General features: G+C 40.5%; 1 protein-coding gene across 5 annotated transcripts in view; it reads left to right on the plus strand.

Moving 5' to 3' along the window:
• The first annotated feature begins 11729 nt into the window (after positions 1-11729).
• ARHGAP29 (Rho GTPase activating protein 29) overlaps positions 11730-27047 on the plus strand; it is a 73426-nt gene continuing 58108 nt past the window's right edge. For 3 of the 5 annotated variants that reach the window (XM_026497581.4, XM_026497582.4, XM_057310453.1), the window contains exon 1: positions 23060-23192. Coding sequence is in view for 1 of the 5 variants with exons in the window: in XM_057310453.1 (XP_057166436.1) it covers positions 23180-23192 (13 nt within the window). In the remaining 4 variants the exon portion in view is untranslated. Of the gene's footprint in view, positions 11856-23059; positions 23193-27047 lie in introns of those variants that run through there. The other 2 variants (XM_048220684.2, XM_057310452.1) reach the window with 2 other exon arrangements.

Here is a 27047-nt window from a genome sequence, read left to right on the forward strand (position 1 = left end):
CATTCCTAAAGAAAACTAGGAGCAATACAAACATTCAGTGGCAGGTTAATGTAAAGGACTTCTGGAAAATGAACTATTATGTGACCGCACTAGATCATGCCTTTGAAGAATCCTAAATGGCGTGCGGAAATGCTTATGTTGTAAAATGCTAAGTGGTAAAGCAAAAGCAGAGCAAAACAAAACAAATAAGCAGAAGTAGAAAGTGGTGTATATAGGAAAATTTCAATATTGCGAAAAAATTTAAATATATCTACAAATGCACAAAGACTAAAATGAGGAATACTAAGGCATTAGTAATCATTATCTTGGGTAGGGATATTATAGATTGTGTTAAAACTCTCACCAGTTTTCTAAAATGAACCTGTGTTATTATAAACAGAAAACAGAACGTACCATGTAATACCTAAGGGGAATTAGGGCATGGAGTGAAATTCATTATGTTAAGGAGTTCTGCCTCCTTGGGGTTTCTTTTTTTTTAAAGATTTTATTTATTTAGGGGCGCCTGGGTGTCTCAGTCGTCGAGCATCTGCCTTCGGCTCAGGGCATGATCCCAGGGTCCTGGGATCAAGCTCTGTATCGGGCTCCCGCTCCGCTGGAAGCCTGCTTCTTCCTCTCCCACTCCCCCTGCTTGTGTTCCCTCTCTCACTGGCTGTCTCTCTCTCTGTCAAATAAATAAATAAAATCTTTAAAAAAAAAAACCCAGATTTTATTTATTTATTTATTTGAGAGAGTGAGAAAGAGAGAGAGTACATGAGCAGGGGCGGAGGGAGAGTAAGAGAGAAGCAGACTCCCCACTGAGCAGGGAACCCAACGCAGGACTCGAACCCAGGATCCCGGGATCATGACCTGAGCCGAAGGCAAACACTTAACTGACTGAGTCACCCAGGCGCCCCTCGGCCTCCTTGTTTGACACTTCATAATCATACCTCAAAATCATGCACAAACACATGGTCTGCAAGACTTCAAACGTCTTTAGAGCACTGCTGTTTCTGATTGTAGTTAAGCTGGACACACAAGACCCCGAATATTTTACTTCTAAGTTACTGAAATCTTTAATTCTGTTGAGATGTACCTACACTTGACCCATTTGCATAACACAGTAAAGACGAGGGAGACCCAACCTTGTTGAAACAAATGCAAATGTTTATTAGTTCATTGCTGAACGGAACCAGTATTATAACCCATGTGTCTTGATTTATAAGGCATGTCAGAACTTCTACAGCAGGGGCGCCTGGGTGGCACAGCGGTTAAGCGTCTGCCTTCGGCTCAGGGCATGATCCCGGCGTTATGGGATCGAGCCCCACATCAGGCTCCTCTGCTGTGAGCCTGCTTCTTCCTCTCCCACTCCCCCTGCTTGTGTTCCCTCTCTTGCTGGCTGTCTCTCTCTCTGTTAATAAAATAAATAAAATCTAAAAAAACAAAAAACAAACAAACAAAAAAAGAACTTCTACAGCAAGTGAATTGGGAACAGGAAAACAGCAGAATTGGGGTAAGAAGGACTAGCCAAGCTATGGTAATGAGCAGGCCAAGGGTCAGTGTCCAGCAGGGGACTGGACTCTCAGGATCACTGTGAGGGAATCCAAGAATTCTAATCTGATGGAACTGGGCAGCAGCACATGGTAGTTTCATAGCCTGGTTTTTTAATGCTTCAAGAATAGAAATGTATTTACCTTAGTTAATGGCAGGAGTCAGAGGGATAAGATGTTATAGGGATGAAAGGTGTAAGGAAGTCAGGAGCCCTCTTAATGGCTGTACAGCTATGCCTCACAGAGTGCAGAACAGCATTTAAAAACTAGAAGCTGCTTTAGAATACAATGCAACTTGGGCTGTCCGATGAGACCGTGGGCATCCATCCACCTGACAGTAATGCTCTGTCCTTTTCACACTTAGCCTGTGTTTTCACTGTTCCTGCCTTTTACTGCCAACTTCATGTGTTCTTCTTTTTGTTTCGTGGCTTCTGCTCACTAATGGCATCTGTCACCTTCATGGTTTCTACTCTCTGTGTTTTATCTGTGTCTTCCCAACTTCTGTCCCTGCTACCAACAGCGCGAGATCTCCAGACACTTAAACTCTTCAACATAGAGGGTCTTCTTTGTGCTCTTGCTTACCTTTTTCCTTATTGGGTAGAGCTCTCCTGCCCGATTACTTCAATTTCGACATGAGTTCAGATCCTGATTTTGCCACCTGCTAGCTGGATGACCTTGTTCAAACTAGTTAGTCTTTTAAGTCTTAGTTTACTCATCAGGACAATGGATATGGTAATATCTTCCCTGCAGAACTATTGTGAAGAGTAAATGAAATCATCTGTGAAATGCATTTAGTACATGAGAAGTGCTAGCTATAATTATTACTAAAGACTACAACAACTGGCCCAAGTTGCTCATATCAGGCCTTTTAGCTCATGAAGCCCACACTGATTTCTACTGGAACTTCCTAGAGCAAGAAAGCCCTCCCATGTAAGGAAGCACCCAAAGACCTTTTCTCATCAGCCACATAGGAGACACATTCTCCAAAGGGCAAACCAAAGAGCACTCTCATATCATTCAGATGTTTTAACTGAGAAGTCACAGACTGGCAGATCCCATGCCAGATTCTGCCCATCATGAGTTTTCCTTGACCCTGAAAACATTTTAAAAGTTTGGAATTTGTTGCCCACATTAAAAATCCAAAGATGTTCTTTAAAAGCCCAAATTTCTGAGTTGAAAAATCAGAAGACCAGGCAATATTACACCTAAATTTTCCTATGACTTGAGTGTCCTTATACCACATTTTACAAACTGGAGCACTTTTGAGAGTGAGAGGTGGTTATGTTAATAATTATGCCTGAACAACAGTCATTAAGTGAAACTGCTTGAGGCAAATAGGGATATGTGGTTGGTCACCCTACCCATTACCCCAGTGTTCTGGAGCTAAGTAAGAATGAATGCCTGTCTTCTGGCTTTCTCAGTTAGCCCCTACCTCTAGGGTTTTGAATTTTCAACCTCTATTTTAATACCTTTGTATATCATGCCTAGTAATTGGCCCTTTGTCACCACAGTCAAACATCTCTGACTGGGCTTCTATCATCTTCCTTCCTAAGAAGGAAGGAAAATGGGGGTGAATCATCAATCAGTGCATATGCTGGACTTCATTCATGAGATATTAGGGATTCTTACAGAATTTCCAACAGCATAGTAACAGCTATGTAATGTCATTAATAATTTGTCATCATCCAGTATCTTATTAATTAGTCCTTCTCTGTGTCTGTAGGGCATATATCATTGGGTTATGTCTTGTATGTCACGATAATCTATAGACATTGTAAGATTCTTGAAGCATGAAAGGATTGGTTTAAGAGGAACATAAATTAATTCTTTGAAAATTCTGAACTTTAAAGGAGTCCCCATCCAATGAATGGATTATGTTCCAAAAGTTGCTTGTAAGTTTAGCATAAAGAATCAAAAGACATATTCCTATAAAACAACGCTGTCATGTCTCCACCCCATACACATGTATACCCCAAATAAAATGAATTATATATATTATAAAATAAATATACCATAGTATATCTAAAGATTAGTACTGGGTACTAATCTATCCCTGGGTGTTAGTAGTTTGAATTTTGTATGTGAGAGGAAGTATCTTCTAAGTATTCTTCTTTTTTGGGGGGGGGGGGGGGGTAAGTACTCACTCTAGAAATTCTGAACCAAGGCCAATGGTGGGAGATGTAATTTACTGAGGTGGTTTCTCTTCTTGTGCTCATTTGTATATGCAAAATGCTTATTCATGTAGTATTTGTAAAATAAGCACAATACATATAATAAATGTCAAAGTTATCTATTACCTAGAATATTTGATATACAGAAATATACATAATACAGAAATATAGAGAAAACGTCATTCCTTGATCAAAGCAGATTATTTGAAACTTACAGTGTGGGTTAGGACTATTTAGAGCTGGTGGGTGAGTTGGAAAGAGTCCTGCTTGGGGAGACAGGTGACCTTGCTTTGAGTTCAATCTCTGCTATTAACTGATTGTGCAACTTTGGGTAAAATAGCTTACCCTCATTGAGATACAGCTTTCTTATCAGAAATCTGATTAAGAGTGATAACAATAATTCATATTTCACAGACTTGTTTTGAAGATAAATTGAGATAACATATGTGATAGAGCTTTGTACACTGTGAAATGCTGTGAAAGAATAATAGAAAAGTAAATGAACACTTATTAAGCTCTTATTATGAACCAAGAACTGGGATGGAATTGCTACTGTTAACTAACTACCAATACTAATTGCAGTGGCAGCAGTGGTATCGTTACAATTGCCACTCTAAATCTTCCTCTGTTAGAAACAAATGAAGAGACCAGAGCATCCCTTCCACTCTGAGCAGAAACCAATCAGTCTCCTCCTACTGAAAATACTCACAGAACAGCAGGCTTGTAAACATCCTGCCTTCTGATTTTAATGACAATATTACAATGGAGATGATGCCACATCCTGGCCTACACCCCAGAGTAGGAGTGATATTGACTCATTGCGACTTGTGAATATTATGAAGCAGAAATACCTTCTTCAAGAGTTAGATAATGGCAACATTCAGCCAGATTCGGACTTCATATTTCTATGGGGCAGAAGGAAATGGTCTTGGGTCGAAGTAGAACCCATGAATGGTATTCCTATTTGATTCCTAGAACTTCAATGGTGTTATCGTGTGTGTTGGTTTGCTGCAGATGCCATAACAAAGTGCCACAGACTGGGTGACTTAACAGAAATTTATTTTTTCACAATTCTGGAAGCTAAAATTCCAAGATCGAGGTCTTGGTATGGCTGGTTTCTTCTGAGGCTTTTTTTTTTTTTTGAAGATTTTATTTATTTATTTGACAGAGAGAGAGACAGCCAGCGAGAGAGGGAACACAAGCAGGGGGAGTGGGAGAGGAAGAGACAGGCTTCCTGCTCTGCTGGGAGGGCCCAGAACCCTGGGATCACACCCCGAGCCAAAGGGAGATGCTTAAAGACTGAGACACCCAGGCGCCCCTCTTCTGAGGCTTCTTTCAGCTTATAGATAGTGGTCTTCTCACTGTGTCTTCACGTGGTCTTCCTGGGTGTCTTTACATGGTCTGTGTTTTTCTATGTCCTAATCTTCTCTCTTTTTTTTTTTTTTTTAAGACTTATTTATTTGAGAGAGAGAGAGGGAGTGAGCATGTGAGTGCGGGGTGAGGGGCAGAGTGAGAGGGAGAGAGAGAATCCTGAGGCAAACTCCTCTCTGAGTGTGGAGCCTCATGCAGGGCTTGATCCCAGGACCCTGAGATCATGACCTGAGCCGAAATCAAGAGTTGGCCACTTAACCAACTGAGCCACCCAGGCACCCTCTAATCTTCTCTTCTTATAGAAACATCAGTCATATTGTATTAGGGCCTACGCTAATGGCCTCATTTTACCTTAGTACCTTTTTAAAGACCCTGTCTCCGAATACAGTCACATTCTGGGGTATGAGGGGTTAGAACTTCAACATATGAATTTCAAGGGAACACAATTCAGCCCATAACACCTTGTAAGATAAATCGATGATCTACTTTGTTCTCAAGAAATTTTTCCTGTGCGTTGTCCTTGATCTTTTCCTTCTCCCCACAGTCTTGTCCCACCCCCACTACCAGAACCACCTAGCCCCTTCAGTTTCATAGCACTTCAAACACTAATTCATGAATATAACATTGCTATTGACATTGGCAGCTCCATTTCACTAACCTGGTGTTCAAGAAAAGCTTGTGTAGATTAAAATACCAGTTCTCCATGAAACATCTTCAAAGAGTCCTTCTAGAAGCCACTGTTCCTTGACCCACATTCTATGCTTCTACTTATTTTAGTATCTAGTAACTCCAAGGTCTATATCAAGACTTCTGTCTACCAGTCTACTCATTTCCTTAGATTCTGGTTTCTTGGTAAGCTTGTTTTATCTTTTAGTCATTTTTCCAGAATGGAACTCTTCCCCCCTCCCCACCCCCACCCCCACTCCCCTTGATTCTTAGTCATTACCCAGAGGGAAGTCATTAGAAGTTGGCTTGATCTTGGTCATTCCAACGAAGCATGTTTGTCTTCATCTATTCACACAAGAGATGCATGTTTCACCTTGCAGCACGACTCAGGCTCACTCCTAAGCAAGGCAACTTACAGTCTTGATGCCTTGTTTGCCACTCCATTTGTTCTCCACCCTGAATATACTAAGCTGATGGTTTCAGTGATGTTACATAACAAGGATTTCATCAGCTTTCTGGCTAGTAACATAGATGGTTATGTGTGTGACCTCATACACTCGAGGACCGTGTAGCTCCCAGACAAAATGTAATCACATTGAGGAACATCCTAAACTGAATATGTCATCAAACATAATAACAATGTCAAATCTATCATCGGCAAAGGAAATCAGTCCATCAGTGATAATCAATTAATATTTTCCAAGGTTTTTGAAGCAGAAGCATTTATAGACATTTCCAGACACCAATAAGAGTTAATAGGATTATTAATTCATAGCACTAGTTTTTTCCCTATATTTTCTTCCTTCGAATTTAAGCCCCAGCTATTGAGATAGTTTCAGAATAAAATAGTTTAATTTTTAAAGAAGATTTTATTTATATATTTGTCAGAGAGAGAGCACAAGCAGGGGGAGTGGCAGGCAGAGGGAGAAGCAGGCTCCCCGCTGAGCAAGGAGACCAAGGCAGGACTCAATCCCAGGACCCCTGGATCATGACCTGAGCCAACAGACACTTAGCTGACCAAGCCACCCAGGCACCCAGAATAAAATAGTTTAAATCCAGGTACCTAAATGATGGGATAATAGCCGTTCTCCCGATGCTGTAGAATGCAACCTCCTCTCGAATAAACTTAAAAGGAGACTTTGCTGAAACAGGTTTCTAAAACTAAATATTTTTCAACTTTTACAAGCAGCCACTTCCCAATCCTCTGGCAAGCGTGCCACAGGCAGCCACCCCTATATAAATATGCAGTTAGAAAGATAAACACTCATTAAAGTCCCTAGTGGTAGCATTGTTTCTCAGGGTTCAGCAATATTTGTTCAGTAAGTAGATAAAGAAAGAGATTAGCAATGTTTCCATTGGGCTTTACTCCTTCCTAAAGCCAGCCAGCCTTCTCCCCAGGAGAAAGGCAGTAATCTATGAGTGTATGTTCCAGAATGTCTCAAGACAACTTTCGACTTCAAGAGCAAATCAAACTCCTCTTTGGGTACATGCTAAGCCATTTTTTTTTTTTAGGGGCCATTAATTTTAGTAACTTATTAGGTCAGACCTCCAAAATAATAGGAGTAAATCTATAGAACAAATTTCCTATTTAAGCATGCTAATATAGCTTAAATATTTACACACGAAACTAAAAATGTTTTGGGTAGATGCTCTAACCTCATTTCATGGACTTACAGACTGTCTAAGAGCTTTATCTATCAGCGTAGAAAGAGCTCTGGTCTTGGTTCCAGCCGAATTAGGCCGACTAACCGTATGATCTTTGGGAAAGCTAGGCTGGGCTTTCCTTATAAAATAAAGGAGAATGGAGTAGATGTGCTCTAATATCCCTCTGACTCTGAAAATTTATGATATGCTCTTGGGAAAAACAGAATCCATCTTCCTATCTCATAATGTTTTGGTGAGATCAAATGACAGGATGTACTCCCAAGCATCATGTTGACCATGGAATAGAACTCACAGGTGAGGGGTAGCTGTATTTGCTTTCTTAAGTCAGCATTTGGCAGAATAAATGAAAGAAAAACAATAGCAGAAAATGTTTGCCCCTCCACTTTAAAGAAGGAAGGAAATAATTTTAGATTCCAGAGTTATTTATGGCTCTTTCAGATAGAGATTGGGTAAAGTAATTAAATTTGTCATGTGTTAATATGTTGGTTCTAAGCAGCTAATATAAAATCTTCGTCAAAGCAATATGGTTCTCATATCTGATTAAAATTTTAAAAATGTTAACAAACTAATCTTTTCAAAAGAGAAATCTCGTATCTAGGCATATGTTATTTTCTTTAAACTTTTTCATTTGTTGATTAATTTCAAGTACTTTTCCAGGGTCTGGGTATACAATGGTGAACAAAATAGGCAGAGTCCTTTCCAGCAGGGAGCTTAAGTTCCAATACTAGTGAAAATAAAAATACATACAAATAAGCTAACAACTCTACCAAATCATTAGAGGGATAAGTGCCATGGTAACATTTAAAACAGAGTAAGAAAGATGCGGGAGTATCAAAGGGGAAATGCTGTTTTCTGTCGACTGGCCAGGGAATACGTCAATGATACGGAACAACAGGAGACTGGGAGGGAACAAAGAGGAAGTCATGTAGATACAGTCCAGGTAGAGGGAATAGCAAAAGCAGAAGCTCTATGCAAGAGGGACTTTGGGGTCTCTGGGAAACAGCAAGAAGGCCAGAGTGGTAGAGTAAGAATGAGAGGAACGATTCCCCATTATTTTTCCCAAGGAAAGAGCGATCTTAACATCAAGTTTAGGTCCAGCAGAAACTCTTTTTTTTTTTTTTTAAGACTTTATTTATTTATTTATTTATTTGAGAAAAAGAGAGAGTGCACGCACAAGCAGGGGGCATGCACAGGGAGAGAATCTCCAGCAGACTTTCCGTTGAGCACATAGCCTAACATGGGGCTTGAGGCGGGGCTCGATCCCAGGACCCCAAGATCATGACCTGTGCTGAAATCAAGAGTTGGACACTTAACCGACTGAGCCACCCAGGCACCCCATTCTAGCAGAAACTCTTTATTGAACTTCTTTTGTTTTGTGCCTCAGTTTTTCATTTGTAAACTGGGGATGATAATAGTACCTCATAGGCTTGTGAGAACTAAATGACTTACTAAATAAAAAGATAATTAAGATAGTATCAACCACAGAGTAGACCATGGGGAGTTAGTTTTTATTACTATTATCATCATCTCTTTATTCACAACATCAGTACAAATTTTTAAGCCAATAGTTTTATTTTGTGTCAACCATTAATTATTGGGCGAGTTTCCTTACACATGTTCTTAGGACATTAGGTAAGGTCATGGTATGTGATGACTCAAGCACAGAGGTTCATGTCATCAAATGTCTTACAGAGAGCTTAAAAATGGAAAAGAACTGAGGTTTAAAGCTTAATATGTTCATTTAGACATAACATGAATATGATATATGCATATACTCACTTGAGTTTTTCTTTATTTTTTTCAGTCAATCTTAGTTTCCTCTCCTGATGGCAACACAGAATTCTTGGATGTTTGCAATCTCTTTCACATTCATTTCCAGCATGTGGTCTGAATTGATTCCTTGTTTCTCAATTACAACCATCATGGAATCAAGATTAATAACCTGCTTGGTGAGTTTTGTACACTTTGGAATCTGGAGCCTTTGTACTCGTTGTGGGCTGTCGGGCTCTCTGTGGTTCTTTCTAAATGCTCCTGAAGTGAAGGTCAAGAACAATAGCAAAGACAGGGAACCTGCCTGCCTTTGGGCCATCCCTACCTGTTTCCATTATTTCTTCTCTTCTCCCAGGATTTAATCATATTTAGGGAGGGTCTGGAAGTGGATTTAAAGTTCACTATGCTTAGAACAATGCCTGGCTTATTAAGGGTACTCAGTAAGTATTTGTGGAATAATTAAACATATGGTAGGTCTGGTGGACCATGTTGCACTCTCCTAAACAGACTGTCACCGAAGCATGACTGAGAGGTAGAGCACCCGTCTACTGTACCATCCTGTGGGGCTGGACTCCCATCTCCACCTGCCACATGGACCATCTGCTTACATTATCAGGCCCTTCAACTCAAGGCACAGGGTACCCGGGCAGGCTTTACTTTTAGTGGCCATTGTACTTGGTTTCACTAGTTTCAAGAGGTTGAGCAGGACTTATGGGAAAGAAAGAAAGAAAGAAAGAAAGAAAGAAAGAAAGAAAGAAAGAAAGAGGAAAAGGAAAGGAAAGGAAAGGAAAGGAAAGAAAAGAAAAGAAAAGAAAAGAAAAGAAAAGAAAAGAAAAGAAAAAAGAAGGAGAGAGAAAGGCATCCTGGAAAGATTTTTATTCCTGGGCTCACTGGTCATTCCCTCAGCATTCCCCCAGAAAATACTTAGTAAGGACCCCTTCTGTACTGAACACAGGCCAAAGTAACACAATACTGTAGACCCGTTATACTCTAATTAGTATAAATAAATACAACCAAATAAAATACTCCATAAGAATCACAAGTGGTTCAAAAGTAGGATTCTATATACCACATCATGTCAAATGGGATGATTGATTTTCAGCGAGGAGAACAGGAAAGCTTCAGAGAAGAGGTGGTATTCTCTTTATCATGGAAAAAATGAAGAACATTTCAATAGGCAGAGTGGTTATGTGTTATTAATAAAAACTATAATTATAAAATAGCAATATTACACCATCTGTCAGAAAGTTTCATTATTAATCTAGCATCCAAATATGTCTCTGAATTTTTATTTGTCTGTGATTCCTTGAGCTCCAAAACTGTGATTCTGAGCCACTTTAACCAAGAAACACAGATAGGTAAGAGCAAGTCAGTTTATAAGGCCATGTGCTGGGACACTATTATAGGATTTGGTGGAGGTATTGCCCTTTCTTCCTTCTTTTCTTTACTACACACATGAGAGATCTGTCCCAGATGACAGATGTTTGATGTTCATTCTTTCTCAGTTAATAATTGCATTTATTTTATTGCAAAAATGAATTACCATCTTTCTCTCAGAATGCTTCCAAGTATCATATTTCTCTTGACTAATGATGAGAAGTGGAGACTGTGACAAGTGTTTAATATATTTGAGAAAGATTTAAGGGGAGGATGAGATCGAAGGATTTTTTTTTCAAATTCCCTTCCTATAATTTTGCCCATTTATTCAGCAAGTATTCATGAAGTGCCTGGTTTGTCTCAGACTAGACGATAGAAAGAGTATTCCTGGTAGAGTTGTTAAGAGTTACTAATTTATAAACTCTTCCACAGAAACGCCCTATTTTTTCCCCATATATGATGTGTGATCCAACATCTAGATAAAGGCTTTAATTTTTGTTGTTCGTTTCCCCAACAGCGTTGATGAGTCCCATTACTCAAGGAGCATTTAATGGTAAGAAGCAAGAAACGTAGTCAGGAGGACATGCATTCAAGTAGTATTTACTGAGCCAGGTACTATATATAAAATTTAATGTTATGAGTAGTTTAGTTTTCTGAAAATGACAATCAGTTGAAGACAGAAGAAAGTGGGTCAATTTTAAAGTTGAGCACAACACGTATTTCTGTTCTGAAAGGGAGAAGGAACGTGTGGGAAGAAGGAAGACAAAGCAAGTTGAAGATCAGATTGCCCACTGGGAGAAATTCAGTGCCCACCAAAGAAATGTCCACTTAAACAAGGACTGAGGATCTTCTACCTGCTGGACGATAGAATAGGTGACTTGTACCTAAGGTTCGCTCCGCCTGTTGTTCCGCAAGCCGCACAGGGTGGCTAACACGTCCTGCAATGTTGGGGACAGACTGCCCACTGGGGTGCCGCTGACAATCCGCGCTCCGCGTGCTTGAGCGGCGGCCGCCCCCACCTGCAGCTGGGCGCCGGAGCCCCGCCCCCCTCGGGCGCGCGGGCCAATGGGCTGGGCCCCAGGGGGCGGGCCGCGGCCGGGCGGGAGGCGCGAGGCCCGGGGGCGGAGCGAGCGGGAAGGCGCGGTGGTGGCCTTAGCTGCTGGGGCGGCGGCGGCGGCGGCGGCGGCTTGGCCCGGCGTCCGCGGGCCGTGGGGGATGGGGGCGGCGAGCTCCAGCCCTCGGCTGAGGCGGCGGCAGCCGTGAGTGTAGGGCGGGCGTCCGCGTCCCGGACGCGGGATGGAGCGCCGCGGTGAGTGTGGGGCGGTGTTGCCCGCTGCGGCCGCTGCGGCTGGGGCTCGGGGCTGGGGTTGTCCGCGGTGCTGGGGGCCAGTTGCGGTCCAGGGTGTGGGTTGCCCATGCGGCGGCCCCGAGCCGAGGCGGCTGCGGGTTGCGCGGGGGTCGGGCTCGTGTCCTCTGTGCCCCTGGTCCTGCGGGAGGGGTTCGACGGGGCGAACGGCGCCCCGGGCCCGGCAGGAGCGGAGGAACCGGGAAGGGCGCGAGCAATCGCTGCGCGGACACTTCGGACCCCGGATGGGTGTCCTGTATTAGGCGACGCCGCGCGGCCGCGGGGGAGAGGCTCTTGGGGCCGTCTTTCATCCCATTCCAGGTCCTACCCCCGAGCGTCCTGCAACCCCTCTCCCTTTTCTGGCCACACGCCCTCATCGCCTTCGTGCGCAATTCAGGGGTTCCTTTTTACCCCCTACCCTGTTGGTTTCCTTCACTGGGACTTCGCATTCGTCTTCCTCGCTTGGGATCTTTTTGAAAGTTTGGTGGCGTTTTCGGAAACTTCAGTCTGACAAATGGAAAGGATGAGATAAAATAACAGACATCTCGTGTTCCATATCTACCTTTTCTTATCACACTTCACGTCACCTAGGCCCAGGCTGTTTATTATTTGGAGAGGTGGGGGAAGAACTGAAGGTAGAAAAACACTCTCCCTTTCTATCTGAGTGCCCCCACTCCTGCGTCTCTGTCACTCTGTCCACGCCACTCCCCTCTCCCTACTCGTCTCCCCCCCACCCCAACTGTCCCTTCACCACCACCCCCTCTGTCCACCTTTTCCCAAGCCTTGGCTCTAGGACAAGACCTGTGCTTTGCAAAATGGAATTGACAGGCGGGGGTTTGCAGCTACTAGGAGAAGAACGTAGCCCTGTGAGTTTGTTTCCCTGGATGTCCCAGGACCCTATGATGGAAACTTGGCCCTGGGGGCGGCCTCCCTTTGGCCAGGAGAGTAGCCAGGGGCTCTGCTTGTTTTTGAGCCCATCTGAAATGTCCAGGGTCTATCTCGCCTTTTCACCACCACCACTCTTTACAGACAAGGGTGAGGTGTTTTTTGTTTATTTGTTTTTGGTTTTGGTTTTACCACTACCCCTCCGTACATTGGGGTTTTTGAATTTTTTGACGTCCTCAGTCTTCTAATGTTGGATATTTGGGGAGCGTTAAGTGTTTGGTGAAAGTTCCAACACCGTGATGGAGCCAAAGTTGCCAATGAGCTTTTTGTTCCTTCTCTTTTTCTTTCCTCTATTCTTGGGAATTAGCTTTGCATCTTCATTCCATTTGGGAAAGGGGTTTTCTCTTCAGGAGAAAGAATTCATGAGTAAAGAAGTCAGAACTAATTATGAGAATCTTGGAAATTTAGATTCCTTTCTTCAGAGATTTCTTTAGGCGGTTTGCTAGAAATGCTAATTAAAAATGCTTCCTGATTGAAGAAACAGTGCAAGTGAGAGCCCTGACGCTTAAAATTCATTAACTTTATGGTACAGATAGCTCTGGTCTCCTGATTCTGAGAAGGGTTTGAGAGTGAACCTGAAGGAAAGTAAGGTAGGCCTGGGTAGAAAATGTTTCAGTCCCCAAATTGGTAGGAAATAGAACTTCGGCTGAGATGAAGAAAGCACTGTTCAGCAAATCTGTGGTGGCTGGTCCTTCCCACTCTGGCCACCTGCCTAAAATAGAACATCCACCTAAATTATCGGTGCCTTCACCTCCCAGCTGTAGAAGCCCTTGACCTAGGAATGTGGGCTTCCACAACCAGTGCTGTTGGTCCCAGGAGTCAGCACTATGTTGAACAAAGCTCACACCCAGAAGGCCCCCTGGAAGGATTTGCATTCCTGTGCCATTGGTGATTCATTCAGCAGTCACACAGATACTGTAGTTTCATCCCACTGTATGTTAGACAGGATCCTGTGGAATCTTTCATAGGTAATTCCAAATTGATAGGGCCCAAGGCATAATATATTGGGTTACACAAGAAAGTATATTGAATGTCCTATAGGGAAGTAGAGGGGTGATTTATTTTCAGCAAAGGAATGAAAAGGCTTCTTGGAAGAAATGATGCTTTGTATGAGATTGAAATTAAGAGAATAATTTCAGTAAGCACGGAAGGCAGAAAGGCCCTTCTGGACAGAATTGCTGGTTATCTGTAATACATACCAGGATGTTACTGATCAGCTTCCGTGATTCTGCTTTGAAGGCTCTTTTGTTTGTTTTTAGTTTCCTACCTCAGCTCCAGATGATGATGAGCCACAATACGTAAGGACACACTGATGTGTAAAGAAACAAGGGGTTTAAAAGGAAAGTCAGGAATACGTTTTGGTACATGGGGATTTTTGTGAAGTGTTTACCCTTCCTTCTTTATCTTTATTATTACTCTGATAAGCAAAAGAGCCATTTGCTTATACTGCCTCTTTAAATAAGAATTTTTCTTTTTCTTAGAAAATGTTTCAATATTTGTCATTGAGATAGTTTTCAAATACCATAGTCTTCCTTTCCAAGGAAGAAAATGGAAAGTAGTTTGAAAAGTATTAAGGAAGGGAGTCAGTTGAGTTTGAAGGACTATTCAAATGTAACATTGTGTGATTTTATAATTTATTTATCTAATATTCTTTGAGCACTAGCGTGCTATCAGATTTTTATTCAGTTTGAGTGAGTTTTGACAAACTTGTACACCCATGTAATCACCTCTGTAATCAAGATCTTAAGACATTGCCTTTACTCCAAAAAGTTCCCTCATGCTCATTTGGAACTTCCCCACCATCACACCACAAGCCCTGTCCCCAGGCAACCAGTCATGCTTTTTGTTACTAAAAATTAGGTTCATCATCTTTTAGAATTCATGTAAATGGAATTATACAGTATATATTTTTTTGTGACTGGCTTCTTTCATTTAACATAATGCTTTTGAGATTCATCCATGGTTCTTGCTATATCATGGATACCTATTGTTAAATAGTATTCCATTGTAAGGCTATATCGAAATTTGTTTATGCATTCATCTGTTGATGGACATTTGTTTTTTTTCCAGTTTTTGACTATCATGGAAAAAAGTTGCTGTGTACATTTATGTACAAGTTTTTGGATGAACGTATGCATTTCTGCTGGGTTATATAGTATATGTGTTTAATTGCATAAGAAACTGCTAGCCTGTTTTCCAAAGTGGTACCTCATGTAGCAGCAATGTCTGCGAGTTTTAGTTGCTCTACATCCTACCGAAAATATGGTATTTAAGTCTAGCTAAAATTAAGAATTCTAGTAGAGATTTAGTGGTATCTCATTGTGGTTTAAATTTGCATTTCTCTGAGACTAATGATGCTGAACACTATTTCATGGGCTTATTGCACATTTGTGTATCTTCTTTTGCAAAGTTTCTGTTCAAATATTTTACTCATTAATTTATTGGGTTGTTTGTTTCTTATTGAGTTGTAACTGTTCTTGATATAATTTGGATACAATTCCTTTGTCAGATATTTTCTCCCAATTTGTGTCTTATCTTTCACTTCTTAAGTTGTTTTTCAAAGAGCAGAAGTTCTAAATATTGATGATGTCCAGTTTTCCAATGTTTTCTTTTGTGGTTCTTGCTTTTTGTGTCTGTTTGGGAAGCTGTTCCCTAGATTTTTCTCCCATGTTTTCTTTAAAAGAGGGATTCTTGAACGTTTTCTTGAAGGACTAGATTATAAATATTTTAGGCTTATAGACTATACACCTCAACTATTCAACTCTACTGTTGCAGCTAAAAGCAATTATTGACAATACATAAACAATCAGTAATGACTGTGTTCCCCCAAAACTTTTATTTATAAAAACAGGCAGCTGCCCCTTCTGAATCCTGGATTTAAAAGGCTGATAGAGGGGCGCCTGGGTGGCTCAGTTGTTAAGCATCTGCCTTCGGCCCAGGGCCTGATCCCAGGGTCCTGGGATTGAGCCCCACATCAGGCTCCCTGCTCTGCTGGGAACCTGCTTCTTCCTCACCCACTCCCCCTGCTTGTGTTCCCCCTCTCATTGGCTGTCTCTCTCTCTGTCAAATAAATAAATAAAATCTTTAAAAAAAATAAAAAATAATAAAAGGCTGATAGATTTAGGTTATATGTTTAGGTCTATGATACATGTTGAGTTTAATTTAAGGCATGCTGTGAAGTAAGGGTCCAGGATCATTTGTTTCTCATATGGATATCAAGTTATTTCAGCATCATTTATTGAAGACTATCTTTTCTCCCATTGAATTACTTTAACACCTCTTGAAAATCAATTGACTGTATATATGTGGTTCTGTTTCTGGACTCTATTTTATTATGTTGATGTGTGTCTCTATATCAATGTCATGCTATTTTGACTACTGTAGCTCTGTAGTTAAGTCTTGAAATCAGGCAGTGTAAGTCCTCAAACTTTGTTCTTTTTCAGTATTGTTTTGGCTGTTCCAGTTCTTTTCCATAATCATGTACATTTTAGATCCAGCCTGTCAATTTCTACAAAAAAGCCAGAAGGAATGTTGTTTAGGATTGCTTCAAACTATAGATCAATTTGAGAGAAATAGAAGTTTTAACAGTATTGGGTCTTCTAATCCATGAACATGGTATACTTGTTGATTTATTAACTTCTTTAATTTCTTGCATTAGTGTTTTGTAGTTTTAAATTTAGAATCTTGGGTGTGTTTTATTAAATTTATTCCAAAAAAATCTTGTTTTTTTTGATACTACTGTAAATGGTATTAGTTTCTAAAATTTTATTGTCCAATTGTTTGTTGTTAGTATATAGAAATAAAATTGAAGTATATTGACTTTATATTCTGTGAACTTATAATATTCATTTATTAGTTGTAGTAGCTTATTATAGGTTCCTTAGGATTTTCTAGGTACACAAACATGTCAACTTGGAATAAAGTGTTTTACTTTTTCCTTTTCAATCTGAATGTGTTTTATTTCTTTGTCTTGTTCTATTGTACTGGCAGAGACCTTCAGTAGCAATATGAATCCTTATCTTAAGAGGAAAACGTGGACCTTCATCATGATGTTAGCTGTAGATTTTTTGTAGATGTCTTTTGTTGAAAATTATTTTCTGGGATGACTGCTTTAATCATGAATAGATGTGGAGTTTTGTCAGATGGTTTTTCTCTATTGAATATTAAAATAAGCTTGCCTTCCTGGGAGAAACCCTTCTTGGTCATAATGTATTATCCTTTTTTATATATTTGATTTGACTTACTAATACTGTGTTAAGAAATTTGGCCTGAAGTTTTCTTGTAATGTCTTTGTCTGATTTTGTTATCAGGGTATGTTGATCTCATAGAATGAGTTGGGAAGTGTTCCTGCCTCCTCTATTTTCTGAGAGTTTTTGTAGGATTATTTTATCTGTTTTAATAGATTTCATCATTGAGTCCATCTGGGTCTGCAGTTTTCTTTGTAGACATTTTAAATTACAAATTCAGTTTCTTTAATAAATGTAAGGCTGTTCAGATTTTCTATTTCTTGTGTTAGGTTTGGTCATTTGTGTCTTTCTAGGAATTTTCCCATTTCATCTGAGTTGTTGAATTGGCAAAATTTTTGTAACATTCACATTACCCTTTTAATATCTGTAAGGTCTGTACTGATATTTCTTCTTTCATTCATGATTTTCATAATTTTCATTTTCTTCCTTTACTTTTTAATGAGTCTAGCCAGATACTTATCTATTTACTTGCTCTTTTCAAAAAAACAGCTTTCAGTTACATTGATTTTTCTCTGTTGTCTGTTTTCTATATTGATATCTACTCTTACCATTATTTCATTTCTCTTACTATGTGTTTAAATTTGCTTTTCATTTTCTAGCTTCTCAAAGTGGAACCTTAGATTGTTGATTTTAGAACTTTATTTTTAAAAGCATCTAAAACTGCATATTTATTTAACCACTGCTTTTACTATGTAACTTACACAATTTGAAATGCCGTTTTCCTTTTCATTCCGTTCAAAATATTATTATTTAAAAGTATATTTTATAATTATTTGGGGATTTTCCAATTATTTTACTTTTATTAATCCAAATTTAATTTTGTTTGGGTCAGAGAACATACCCTGTATGATTTCAGTCCCCTTAAATTTATTGGAACTTCTTGTATGGTTCCCATAAATGGTCTGACTTAGTGAATATTTTATGTGCATTTGAATAGAATGTGTACCCTGCTGCTGTTGGGTGGACAGCATCAGGTCAAGTTGGTTGACAGTATTGTTCAACTTTTCAATATCCTTACAGATTTTCAATCAGTTAATGAAAGAGGATTGTTGAAATCTTAACTATCATTGGGATTTGTCTATTTTCCCACCCACTTCTGTCAGTTTTTGCCACATATATTCTGGAGCTCTTTTTAGGTGCAAACATTTGTAGGATTATGTCTTTATGACTAATTGATTCATTTATCATTATGTATCCCTGGTAAAACTCTTTGTCTGATATAATAGAGTTACTTCTGCTTTCTTTTGATTTGCATTAAGTATCTTTTTCTGTATGCTTTCCATCTATCTCCGTCTTAATATTTCAAGTCTGTTTCTTATAGGCAGTATGTGGTTGAGTTTTATTTTTCTATTCAATTTGATAATTTCTGCCTTTTTATAGGGTTATTTATATTTAGTGTAATTATTGCTATGATTGGACTTAGGTCTCTCATCTTACTGTTTGTTTTTAATTTGTCTCATCTGTTTGGTTTCTTTCCTCTGTGTTTTTATTCTTGTCCTGCCTTCTTTTGGATTAATTCCTTAAACTTCCCTTTATGTTCTCTATTGACTGTGTAAATGTATCTATAAGGATTTTAATATACATTTTTAGCTTCCTCTTATCATTTTTCTTCTTCTTCTTCTTCTTCTTCTTCTTCTTCTTCTTCTTCTTCTTATATACTTTCAAATAATATTATGCTACTTTATGTATAATGTAAGAACCTTATTGTATAGTTTCATTTCTCTCCTTTATGCTATTGTCATACATTTTACTTCTGTATATGTTGTGAATGTCACAACACATCATTATTACTTTTGTTTTAAATATGAATTTTTTTAACTTACAGAATTTAAAGCTTCTTTTAAAGCTTCTTTGGGGTGAATCTAGAATACCATATTTGTTAGGTCTGAGTTAGATATACTATTAACACATGCCCTTTTGGGACCTTTTCTTCAGTGTTCATCAGGTCTCTCAACTCTGGCTGATGAAAACTCAGAGGTCTTCCGGCCCTGTGGGATCCCTGGGAATTGTTCAGTTACAGCTCCCCAGAAATTCTTAGCCTATCCTTGATGGGGTTTCACCCACACATGTGTGGCTTTGTATTCAGCAAGAGAATTAAGGAATTGCCTGTGCAAATTTCTGGAGCTCATCCTTTGCCTACCTCCTTCCTTTTTGGTACTCTGTCGTACAGATTCCAGCTGCCCCAATCTGCTCTACTTGTCTTTCTACTTCCTGTGCCATGGTCTAGAATGTGCCTCCAGGCAGAAAGTTGGGGCAGTCAAAGGCCTGTCTCATTTGTTTGTGATCCCATACCTCAAGGATCATAGTTCTATGCTGTCTGTAGTCCAGTTCTGAAAAAAATATAGTGGAAGGGTAAATCTGGTTTCATTTATTCCTGCACTTGATGTATCTAAAAATTCAAGCCTTTTTTAATCTAGAGATTTCTTTCCATCTTTTTCCTTGCCATTTATTTAAGAAATTGTGTTATTTGCTCTAGAAAATGACCCACAGTCTAGATTTTGCTGGGTGCATCCTGTGATATAATTTAGCATATTCCTCTATTTTATATATTGCTTATAAAGTAGTATTTAGTCCTCGAGCAGAGTTTCTCAACCTTGACATTATTTCTTAAACTTGACACTATTTGGGCCTGATAACTCTGTTAGGAGTGGGATATAAAGGTTTGGGTGGGGGGTGCTCTCCTGTGCAAGTAGGATGTTTTAGCAGCATCCCTATCCTCTACCCACTAGATGTCAGTACAACCCCCTCCCCAGTTGCGACAACCAAAAATATCTCCAGACATTGTAAAATGTTTTTAGACCCATGTTCTTTTTTTTTTTTTTTTTTTTTTAAAGATTTTATTTATTTATGTGACAGAGAGACAGCCAGCGAGAGAGGGAACACAGCAGGGGGAGTGGGAGAGGAAGAAGCAGGCTCATAGCGGAAGAGCCTGATGTGGGACTCGATCCCAGATCGCCAGGATCACGCCCTGAGCCGAAGGCAGACGCTTTAACGACTGCGCTACCCAGGCGCCCCTAGACCCATGTTCTGTTATGAAAAGTAGGCTACATAAACTACAGAAACAACTTCAGGAATATGAAGACACCTACCTAGAAAAAATAACAATACTGGCTAGTTAACACTGCAGAGAACACATGAAAAAGATTTTAACAATAAGCAATTGGAGGTTTTATAGAATAGCTGACTCAAGAGCAACATTATAGAGGATGTGAGTTTCTGTTTCAGAAGGAAAAAGTAATAGAGAATAACATAAATTGGTAAAAACACAAGTTTATTTTCAATTATATGTTGCTTTCATAAATTTTTTTTGCAACTCATTGAACATTTTAAGACGTTGGACTTCTACAATAGATATACAGATGGGTTTACTTTTTTTTTTGGTAGTACTTTACAATTTAATTATAAACCAAGAATTTTGAACTTCCAGAAAGATATTATTTGTGTGATATAAAATTACTTAAAACAAAATGCAAGTTGGGAGAATTAATAAAATAACCCTTTTAATTTTAAGGTCAACTACAATTTTTGCAAATCTTTCCAAATGTTATTATCCTCCCTACTAAGGAACAAGGGTGGAGAAGATGACAGGTAATTAATGTATTTTTTAAAAGATGTAAAAGGATTAGGATTGAGAGACTTCTCAAAATTTCCCTCCGATAACCTTACTTATAATTTAACTGTCTAACATTCATTGAAGACCCACTCTCTGTCAGGTTCTATGCACAATAGTTATGTTTTGAGATGGTGTAGAGGTAGATCTGGTGGGAAAGGTCTTGAGATTAACCCAGAGCAGATCTGAGGGGCAGGCTTTCCTCCCGTCAGCTGCCTGAGGGTTGCCCTGCCCCTACCCTTATTGGCCTTCAGAATTTTTTCCTCTTTCCCCATTGGCGTCCTTCAGTTTAGTCATCAGTGGTTTCCATGGTGAGTGTCCATGGTGTATCATTCTCCTCATGGAGTTTGAAGATGTTAGGTATCTTCATCATTTCTAGTGCTTTTGAACTTGGTATGGTTATGTTTAAGGTTTAATGGATATGTTTTTTAAAATTAAGTCTGCAAAAATAATAGTAGAGCGCAGTAATCAGGGAGCCTGGGGTTCCTATATTTATCTTTTTCACGTAACAACATACGGGCCTGATTGGCTTCACTTCCTTAGAACTGTGAGTCCCTCTTCCCTTTCTCTGTCGGTGGGTAGTCTCTCAATCTCTTTCTCTCTATCACCTCTTTTTATCTCTCTTCTCTTCTTTATTGTCTCATCTTATTTTCTTTCTTTGCCTGCACTTGTCTCTGCATCTTTCTGTCGTCTTTTCCTCTCTGCCTTTCTCTCCTTTCCACAATTGCTTCTCACCTCACATCTTTGTCTCTCTTTCTCCACTTTTTCTCTCGCTCCCTGCTGTGTGCTTCTTACTGTTTTTGTCACACCACCACCTCCTCCCCACATACCCTTTCTTCCCAACAGGACCTTTTACAAGATATTGTCAGTGACATTGCTAGCTCCACTTCAACAAGGAACACAATCGTCCTGTTCTTATTAAGGGTAATGGTAAGTAAGATAGCACAAAGTAATTAATATCATTTAAAATAGATGTAAGGGCATGTTTGAGGTTGCATGAGTACCTCACATTTCTTCCCCAAAGTCTTATGATTTAGTCAGGGTTACACTGTTCCAGTCCCCTTTTGGCCTGGGGACCCCTGACCTCTCCTCTTACTAGTTTGTTTCCATGCAAGGCACCATCAATTTCAGTGATGAGAGTCCATGGTGATTTTTCTTTTTAAGTATGCTTAGGACGACAGTTTGGTTTTGACATTTTTGAGTATCTGTGACATGTCCTTAGTACTGTTGTGTTTGGGGTTGAGCTTGAAAAATCTAGTGTGCAGCTAAAGTAATCAAGGAGCTGAGCCTTTTCTTATTTATCTTTTCCAAGTAGCATCTGAAGGACCACATTTCCTTTATTTCACTAACATTGTTTTTCCTGTAAGGGTTCAAAGATGTTCCTTTCCTCTTTGTCAATGAGTATTTTCTCCTTTTCTCACTACTTGTTTGCTCAAGCAGGCTCATTATTTTTTTCTGTCCGTAAGTAGGTAATCTCTCCCTTCTCTCTTTTATTTCTGAATCCTATTTTCTCTGTCATCACCGTCTTCTTTGATTTTGCCTCCTCCTATCTCTGCACCCCATTTTCTTTCTACTTTTCCTCTTCACACTCTTCTGTGTCTTTTTCTGCTTTCTCCCATGGTGATGATTTTTCTTCACCGCTACCCACAGACTCCTGCCCCATGTGCCCTCTGTTTCTCCATCAGCTTTTTCTAAATGTTCCAACACTGACACAAAGGACATTGCTTGTTTCAGTGTGTAGTATGATATGGAAGCTTAGGTGCTTTGGGCCCTTGATGCTTTCCTAATTATTCCATCCTTCTCAGACATTTTTCTCATTCTGAGTGAATTTTGAGATAGCAGTTTAAGAAAGTAATATAGGTCTAAGTGGGAAATATTACCCTCTACAGAGGGGAGTTGAGCCAGGCTTGTGTTACACTTTACCCCTGTGAGGTCCTGTTTTTGTTTTCTTAAAGGCGTTGATGAAGGAGGAACAGGTGATCAAAAGAAGTACCTTATGAGAATTGTAGATTGCTCATCTGAGAAGCCCCTGTTAGCCAGATCTAGTCATCAGGTGACTTGTGCCTAAGGTTCGCTCCGCCTGTCGTGCCGCAAGCCTCACAGGGTGGCTAACACGTCCTGCAATGTTGGGGACAGACTGCCCACTGGGGTGCCGCTGACAATCCGCGCTCCGCGTGCTTGAGCCGGCGGCCGCCCCCACCTGCGGCTGGGCGCCGGAGCCCCGCCCCCCTCGGGCGCGCGGGCCAATGGGCTGGGCCCCAGGGGGCGGGCCGCGGCCGGGCGGGAGGCGCGAGGCTCGGGGGTGGAGCGAGCGGGGCGGCGCGGTGGTGGCCTTAGCTGCTGGGGTGGCGGCGGCGGCGGCGGCGGCGGCGGCGGCTTGGCCCGGCGTCCGCGGGCCGTGGGGGATGGGGGCGGCGAGCTCCAGCCCTCGGCTGAGGCGGCGGCGGCCGTGAGTGTTGGGCGGGCGTCCGCGTCCCGGACGCGGGATGGAGCGCCGCGGTGAGTGTGGGGCGGTGTTGCCCGCTCCGGCCGCGGCGGCTGGGGCTCGGGGCCGGGGTCGTCCGCGGTGCTGGGGGCCAGTTGCGGTCCAGGGTGTGGGTTGCCCATGCGGCGGCCCCGAGCCCAGGGCGCTGCGGGTTGCGCGGGGGGTCGGGCTCGTGTCTTCTGTGCTCCTGGTCCTGCGGGAGGGGTTCGACGGGGAGAACGGCGCCCCGGGCGGCCGCGAGCGGTGGCCCAGAGCAGATGACGATTAAAATTAAAGCAAACGGGTACTCGTCCCACAGTCCACGTACTGTTCTAAGACTGCTCCACATTTTAACTTCTTTAATCCTCGCGACAGGTCCGTGATTATTTAACTTATTTTTTACACGGGGAAAATGAAGTTTACCTGCACACAGGTTAGTAATTGTCAGTGAGGGTTTCAACCCAGGCAGTTTTGCTCCAAAATGTGTGCTCCTGACCGCTACGGAGTCTGGTCTTAGCTCTGACCCGCGCCCCACTCCCACCTGTCCTGACAGCAGTCCTCACTTCAACCGGGTTCCATTCCCGAGACGTTTTAGAATTTCCGTGGTGCATTGTTCTCTTCGTCTCTGTCTTTTGGGCTGAGGAGGGGCTCTTTCGTTCCGAGGCCTCAGTGTCAATGGTTTTTCCCAAATCCGTTGTGGATGTGTTTGGGGCTTGACTGTTGTTTTACTTCTTCTTAACGGGTGAGCTCAAGAGCCCTAGTACTGAGCCTCGTGTCTCCATGTTAATCTTTTTCTACTCTTATTCTCAAGAAGGAATTGGCCTCACACCCTTTGGGGCGGCAGGACTGTTAGCTGCTAAAGGCGGGAGCTGAGCGCCCCTTCCCCTTTCTCCAGCTTGTCTCCGTAACGGTTTCTCTCCTCTGTCGCTATCCATGTCCTCTGCCCTTTTTGGTTGCTCCGTTTCCCCACTCGGTGTTTAAATACGGGGATGGGGAGCGTGCTCTTTGGCATTGGGTAGTTTTGGCTGGTCAAGAGAGAGCCCTGCCTGCCAGGAATGCTAGACATTCTGGAGGCGTGGGAGGTTGGGCAGCTTCCTCTTTTTTAAACGTGCTAGGTTCTAACTGCACAGGAATGAAGTGTATGTGCACTGCATGCCTTTCTTTAGAAATTACAGTTATTTGCATATTATTGATAAAACGTTTTGACTTGTCCCTATCTGTTTTTGTGGGGAGAGCTTTACAAAAATACAATAAAAGACCTCCAGGATGAATTTTTCTGATTTTTTTAAAAAAGCATCTGTAAGTAGATTCTTACCAAATTAGAAATTGTGCTGAAATAGCAGATTTCTGAAATATCTGGCAATTTTTCCTGAGGTAGGAATCGTAAGATGGGAACTATTAAGTAGATATTTGGGGCAGTTTTACACTTCAATTAGTCTACTGCCTAAAATGAAAGTTCTTATATAATGATGTGTTTTTGGGAGGATGTACATGGAGCATGGGACATTTGATTAACACAGGCTACTCAAGTCTTGGGAAGGTCACATTACAAAGTACTGGGGAGTTAGCGTTCACATTTCTAATGCACATATTACTTAGAATTTACAACATATAGAGAAAGTAGGTTTGTGTAGTAATATTGTTTGCTGCAAAGTTCTTTGCTAAGTGCATAAAACATGTTTTTAATGTTGATGGTTTGTAGTTGGAAAAGAAGCATGAGATTTAGGAGAGTTTCACAAATATTTTGCTCAACAGTCTGTTTGCACGGTTCAAACTTCACTTGGAAACCATTTAGTAGGTTTCCACGAAGTCAGTTAGGTTTCTGGAATTGTTTCCAGTGCTATATTTCTTGCTCACAATCTACAGATGAATTGTGGTGAAGCCATATCTTGTTCATTACTTAAGTATATTTTTAAAAAAAATCTCCCACAGTAAAGCATTGCTAGTAATAATGACTAACAGTTATTGAGTCTTCATGATGAACCAGGAACAGTGTTAAGTGCTTTCCATATTATTACCTCATTTAATTAAATTGCCGGTTGCACTATGTTAGTAACTACATTTTGTTACCACCAAACTAGAGGATATTCATTTTGGGATATGTGAAGGTAGTGTGGATGATCTTGCAAAGTGTATGTCCTCCAAATTTTCCACTATCATAGTTCAGTTTTATGAAAACTTGGATTAACTGTTATTTAATATTTTTTTTCATCTGTCATATTTCCTTTTTTCAGTTTCCAATATGAAAAACAGTAAAATATATATAACAATGTTAGTACATTACTCACCATAATGCTGACTAGAGGTGGAGTATAACCCTTTTTAGTTCCTCCCTCCCCCTCCCCATTTTGTTTGCTTATAGATTTTCTTAGTCTTGAGTAAAAATAGTTTAAGCATTTTTGAAATAACTTCTTACAACTTTGGGTTATTAATTTGACACCATGAAGATGGTGAAACAGGTGAATTGCTTAGATAGGTGAATTGTTTTATTCGAAACTTATGTCTTTGATAACCATCTTTTTGCCAATGACAATGACCAGTTATCTAATTTACTAAACTAAAAGCTGTCAAAATTAATCAGAATGACTTTAATAAGTAAGCTGCAAAAATGTTAAGTTAGTAATAGCCTTTTCAATGAGTGATTTGTAAAAGCACTGCCCAAACAAGGTACTAGGGTGTTCTGTTTTTATTGTTGGTGGGGAGACTCAGGTATAATAATTGTACTAAAAAATGGGCTCATTTTAGAAATTATCTACACATTTAAGGATTAATGTTAAATAGGTTTGGAACTAGCTTAAATGTAGAAATTACATTCTCAAATAATTTGAGATTAACAAGAACATTAAATAAAGCAGCATTGAAAGCTATTAGAGAAGTAGAGAAATCTTATTTAATAGTCAGAAGTAGAGAAACAAGAATGGAAATCCAACTTTTATTCCAGTTTTATGTAGTCTTTCCTTTATCAGCTTTATATTCTTGTTTTTTTCTTTTTTGAAAGATTCTGTTTTTTAGACAGATTTTTTGAAAAACCGTATATATTTTCCATTTAAAACACAGCAACAATCCAAAGTTAACCTTTTTTGTTTCTGTAAAAGTTAGTTGCAACTTTACAACTTTATAAGCCCAGTGTTCATGCTGCAAATTTATTTATTCTGCAAATAGTTTTGAGTAGTTCTTCCCTCCTGTGCCAAGCACTGTGCTTTGAGCAAGGAACACGTGGTTAGCAAAGTGACATGGTCTTGATTTCCTTGGGATTATAATCTAGGTAGGAAAACATGAATCATCTATTTGAACTTTAAAAAGTGCAGTGATGAAAAGTGTAAGATGCTATAATGCATCTAACAGGAGATTCTGCTCTAGTTTGGTGGTGGTTGTTACAGCGGTAGGGGTGGTCCAGGAAGACTTCTTTGAGGAAGTGATCCTTGAATTGAGGTCAGAATGAGTGAACAAAGGGGAAGAAGTAGTCCAGGCAAGTGGAACTGTATACAGACATGACCCTGAGTCAAGTAGTCAGTGTTTTTCTAGTTGTAGGGCCATGACCCATTATGAGTATGAAACCAATTTGATGGGCTGCAACCAGCATTTTAAAAAATGAAATGGAATAGGATAGAAGACATCTGAGTACATCACCTGGTTCCTTAGCCAGAATCTGTTTTATGTTTTAGGCATTCCAACACACACACCACACACAAACATAACATACTTAATGTGTGTACTGGCTCATAATGTGAAATCATTTCCTACTGTGGGTCATGGTAAACAAATACTGTTGGAAAATGAGAAGAGTGTGTGGGTGGCAGGAGTGTTGAGAGTAGGAATTATGACTCCAGATGACATTGCAGAGGTAGGTAGTAGCCACATCTCATGTTGTGCCTTGTAGTTCTCAATAG

Source organism: Ursus arctos, unplaced genomic scaffold, assembly GCF_023065955.2.
Source record: "Ursus arctos isolate Adak ecotype North America unplaced genomic scaffold, UrsArc2.0 scaffold_12, whole genome shotgun sequence".
NCBI classification, from domain to species: domain Eukaryota; kingdom Metazoa; phylum Chordata; class Mammalia; order Carnivora; family Ursidae; genus Ursus; species Ursus arctos.